This window comes from Nematolebias whitei, chromosome 6 (assembly GCF_014905685.2).
Source record: "Nematolebias whitei isolate Nwh7 chromosome 6, NemWhi1, whole genome shotgun sequence".
NCBI classification, from domain to species: domain Eukaryota; kingdom Metazoa; phylum Chordata; class Actinopteri; order Cyprinodontiformes; family Rivulidae; genus Nematolebias; species Nematolebias whitei.
In genome coordinates, this window is record NC_056503.1 from 18,166,054 (window position 1) to 18,171,396 (window position 5,343).

The 5,343-nt window shown below is 39.5% G+C and overlaps 1 protein-coding gene across 1 annotated transcript in view; it reads left to right on the forward strand.

Moving 5' to 3' along the window:
• LOC119410540 (TRPM8 channel-associated factor homolog) overlaps positions 1–5,343 on the forward strand; it is a 49,880-nt gene that overhangs the window by 915 nt on the left and 43,622 nt on the right. The window contains exons 2-4 of the mRNA XM_037677422.1: positions 179–395; positions 607–892; positions 3,439–3,731. Coding sequence (XP_037533350.1) covers positions 179–395; positions 607–892; positions 3,439–3,731 — 796 coding nt within the window. The remainder of the gene's footprint in view (positions 1–178; positions 396–606; positions 893–3,438; positions 3,732–5,343) is intronic.

Below are 5,343 nucleotides of genomic sequence, written 5' to 3' on the forward strand. Positions count from 1 at the left end.
CATATATACATATTTATGTATGTGTGTGTGGAGTGCGGTGTGTGCGAGAAAACAAAATGAGTTTTGGATTAATTATTATGTAGGAATACTGGTTATTGGGTTGTTGTTGTTTTTGTTTTGTTTTTCATTTGATTTTCATCATCTATCAAATACTTGTGTTTACCTTCTTATAACACAGCAATGAGATGAGTTTTCAGAAGGATCTGGAGTTTCTGCTGAAAGGAATTTCAGAGTTTGACATCCGGGACAATTTGGCTGCCTCTGAGGCTCTGATCCACGGCCCTCTTTCCTTTCCCATTGGTACCACAAACGATGATCAGGCATTCCTTGCAGGAACCTATTATGGGAAGGGACGAGTTATTTTGGTGACACATGAACTTTTTCTTGAATCAGAGGTAATATTTTAGGAAAATTCATGTGTTTTTGTTTTTATAAAAATAAAAATAAAAAACATTTTGAGCTGAATCTATTCTAGGTCTTATAATGACCATAAATATAGATATTGTCATATTTTAATTAATTTTTATATAAATGAAAATGTATTGACTTTAACCAGGCTTTATATTTCTTTTTTCTGGCATAAAAATAAATTTAACACATTTCTAGAAATTGGCATCATTTTGGAACAATGCACTTCATTGGCTGGACCAAGACAAGAAGGGGCCTATTGGATTTGGTCCCTTGGTCAACATTTTACCCAACTTAGAGTTAATAAGTGAGAAAACAACAATCAGGCAAGACCTGAGTGTTTATGTATGCACAGTATACAGTGAAGAAGATCCTGAGACAATCCAAAACTTTGTGGCAGAAGGAGGAGGCCTGCTGATTGGTGGACATGCCTGGTGGTGGGCGCATACACATTTTGGCCAAAACCCATTGCAAGACTTCTCAGGTATGCATTTTATGTTTTGAATTGTAGTGTTACCCACCAAGAAAATAGACTGACTCAATAGTATAGGAATACATATTGTATCAACCTAACTATGGTATGTATAAGTGTAAATTACATTAATACCTATCAGGCAAAGATTTGCATGAAGACTTTGAATGGGCAGATTGCCTACCATAATGCCATGTTTTTTTGGAATACTTTTGAACTTAGTATTATGAGTTTATTGTTTGGTTTTCATTTAGGCTTTAGGTTTGGATGTGTTTGTCATTGCTTTCCTTGTCCATTGTCTATATTTTTCAGATATTCACTCATTTGTTTTTATCTATGTTTAGTTCACCTGGTTCTTATTCTGCAATCTTCCCTCCAAGTACATAAAGTTCTTTTTTTATCAACCCTTTGTCAGAGCCTACTGTTTACCCCATTTACTTATGTCTACATGTTTGCTGAATTGATTCTTGTGTACCACTGTCTTTAGTTTGTATGACTCGCTGCCTGCTTCTTTCCATTCACTGTTGCATCAGACAAAGATCTGACTAGCACAAACATGCCAGTCTTTTTAGTTAAGATACATTTTTGAAGGTATGGTAGTTGTGAATGTTAAATCATTCATAAAAATTGTGTCCTCTTATCTGTTGTAAACTAAGTAGCAATGTGTTAAGTTTGGAGGTATCATCCAGAAAGCTTTGGTTCCATCTCTGTCTGATACACCCCACCGTTCAATTATGATGTTGGATCTAGATTCCCCATCTCACTTTAAGAAGAAACCCAGAAGAAAGCAAAGTTTCCAACTACAACTTCAACCCAGGAGCTCCAAACTGCCTCAGCTTAGGAGCCCAAAGAAGCCCCAGCCAATTCCACAGCTGGAGACCCACTCGTCATCTAACTACTCAATTTCTCTAGAGTCCTGCTCATTGCTGCTCCTCAAGCACCATATTTGAGCTCTGTGTCGTGCCTTCAACATCTGCCACCTCTGAAGCCCCTCTCTAGGTTTCTGCTGACACATAGCTCTATTGGCAAAGGATCCACTGGATATTACATAGGTGCCACATTGAGCAATCAAGGAGGTCCAGTCTAATAGCTAAGCAAACATCTTCAAAAAGCTTCTCTTTTTGAAGGGGTCCCAAAGGAAATCTCTTTGATTAATCCTGCTTTGGAATCAGTCCCAGAGAACACTCCCCTGATTCCAGTCTTAATTAGAGCCTATCTTGATGCCTCTTATTTTTTCGTCTATTGAGAGGTTCATGGCTGACCTGTCTCTGCCACTTCCTGTCTATGAGTGACCCAGGTTTGTCTTTGATGCCACACCAAGTTACTGAGATGTTCCAGATGAATGACTCTCTTTCAGGCATGGTATTTCCATGTAAGGATATCTGGATGGACGCCTGTCCTTTTGACTTAGTCAATTTGTAACTTCATTTGGAGACCTGCTATGTCCTCTTGCTGAAGACAACTCGACTCCTTGCTGTCTGCTTCCTGCCTGCCTCTGAGGGGGTTTCAACAGATTCCTCTCTACAATAATGTCTTTTGCCAAATGTCCAAAGGGTCCTACTGATTTCCATCCTTGCATCAGTAATTGGGGGTTCAGCCAAATACCTCTCCACCATTCCTGGCTCTGTAGATAAAGGGGTTTAGTCCTTGGGGGCTGAGATAGAGTAGACGCAGGACAGCCGAACTGGGAATCAAAAGTCGCAGTTCGACTCCCAGCTATTCCCACATGTTGTGGTGTTTCTGAACAAGACACCTAATCCCTTACTGCTCCCTGGGTGCTTGCATAGCTGCCCACTGCTCCACCTGGGTGTATCTCACGTGTGATGGATTAAATGCAGAGAGCTAATTTTGTCATTGTATGGGAACATACAATGATGACAATCTCAAACTTCTCTTCCCTTCCCATCTCTTGATGAGACAGGTGGTTGACTCATTCCCAGCACTTATCATCAAAGGGGTTTTAGTGGTATACGTTTTTGCCTGTCCCTTTTCTGACTGGGTCTTGCAAGTAGATTCTTCACCCATCTCTTGTCCAGATGTTGAAGGCATCCAGCCAGAGGCTTTTCCATCGGTCCCTGCTTCAACCATAAAGGTTTCCCAGTTTTCTCCCTGATTGCTTCCATGTTTGACTAGGTTATTGTGATCATTAGGTGGAACTAGGCTAACTCACCCTCTGTCTCTTGTTCCTGTCCATGCTGTTAGAAAAGCCTCAGCAGATGGCCTCACAGAACTCCACATCAGAACTGCCTTGACTGTCTGGATGGGTTCTTAGGCAGTTTGTTTTCTACCCTGGTTCAAAACCCCCTCTCCTGTTAAGTTTCAGATGATGTACTGTCATGATTTTTAGGGAATGGGGTTAGTTTTGTATTTTGAGTATACTTTTGTTTAGTTTCTTATCATCTAATGTTAGTTGGTCTAACATATGCAACTAGAAGAACAAGAAAAAACTAACATTAGTGAAGGAAAAAGTAAGATCTCAGAATTTTGATTCAAACTGACAAGGTTTAGTAAATTTGAGATGGAAGGATGGCAAAAAATGTGCACTCACTGTGTTTCAGGAAACAAGATCTTAAACAAAATGGGCTTGAGCGTGTTGAAGGAAACCATTAATAATGGTGTTTTTAAAGCTCCAGAGCCAAGTCAAGCTAATGACTTCCACTTCCGTCATCTTCTGCATCGTTTTGCTGGTCATGTTTTTGAAAGCAGCGAACTTACCAAGCAAGATGAGGACCACTTTACAAAACTGGAAATGGAGTGTGGCTACTTCTTGAGTATGAAAGCTTATGACACCATCTTCTATACACAGATTTTATCCATCCTCTCTGACATCTTGAAATCATGCATGCCACAGGTGGGTAACATGATGCTTTTTTATTTTTAATTATTTTTAAAATACATTTCATATAGTCAGTAATTACCAAAACAACGGCAAAACAAATAAAAACTTGACAATGTAAAATATAAAAAAGTTCAATCTGGTCCTCTGGACATTCAAAAAAACAAAACAAAGCAAATCAACAAAAAATGTAGAAACGTTTCGTCTCTCATCCGAGAGACTTCCTCAGTCTGAGGTGCTGTTTTCAGCTCAGTCTCTTAAATAGCACCGTCTCAGGGTGGATCAACCAGTTTTGCTGCTGACAACCAACTGTTTTTTTGAATGTCCAGAGGACCAGATTTAACTTTTTTAGATTTTTCTACCTGGATTATTGAGCATGCATCAGGATACAATGTAAAATAGTTTACAACTGGAAGTAGAACAAAACAGCAAGTGGCAGTGAATGAACATTTATTGAGGCTGTTCTTATTTTGTGATCACTTGAGACATGGGAGTTAGGCAGTGATGAACAGTGACTACAAGAGTTAAGCCTTCAGTCGTCTCGTAACAACCTGTAACATGATGACACTGAAGAAGTTAATGAGCTGCAGGATGCTTTCATCACTTTATTTTCAGTTTCATAATCCAAGGACATGCTGGGTAGTGTTTGCTCCCATTTTATAAATCACATCATCATCATATACATGTGAGACTTATGGTGTCATTTTTATACAGCCAACAAACGAAACATAAATGCCAACCTAACACTAAACCGAAAAACTAGCAGGGACAACCCAACTGAACACACAACCTGAAAAAGCCCACCCATTTGTTCCAAGATTACCCAAGAAGGCCCAGCAGCTCACAGTCTCTTGCTTTCACATACAACATGCAATTTCAATAATTCAGATTGAATCTAATGAGGTTAAGTCAGGTCCTCTTGACAGATTGTTGTTTGTTGAAATGTTTCGTCTTTTATCCAAAAGACTTCTTCAGACTTGATAATTCTTTTGGATAAAAGACGAAACATTTCAACCAGTGCTTAATTTGAGCCCGATCCTGACGGAACAGGATCGGGGAACTCCCTTATTTCGACAGGGTGCGTTCCAGCAACTGTTTGCTTGGATCCGGTAACTCAAATCTCCACCCCTAAAAGTCCAAAGTCATTGCACATTTTTTTTTTTAAATTGAAAAATATAATTAAACAACACAATAAAATTGCAAATCAGTTCAACAGTTTGTGGGTTATTAATAAAATTTTGATTATTTGCTAAAAATACAACAAGAGAAATGTTTGATGTGTACTATTCACATTACATCAAATATGAAAACAACGGCGCTAATTTTTCTAAACAGTGATCAAAATGTTGAAAAGACAGTCCAATTTACTTTCATTAAAAAATGGCTGGATGGGGGCAGCACGTTGGCGCAACTGGTAGAGCTGCTGCCTCTCAGTGAGCAGGTCCTTGGTTCAAACCCCGGTCCAGGGGCCTCTCTGGGTGGAGTTTGCATGTTCTGTCCGTGCATGCGTGGGTTTTCTCCGGGTACTCCAGTTTCCTCCCACAGACCAAAAACATGCATTTTAGGCTGATTGGTAACTCTAAATTGTCCCTAGGTGTGAGTGAGAGAGTGAATGGTTGTTTGTCTC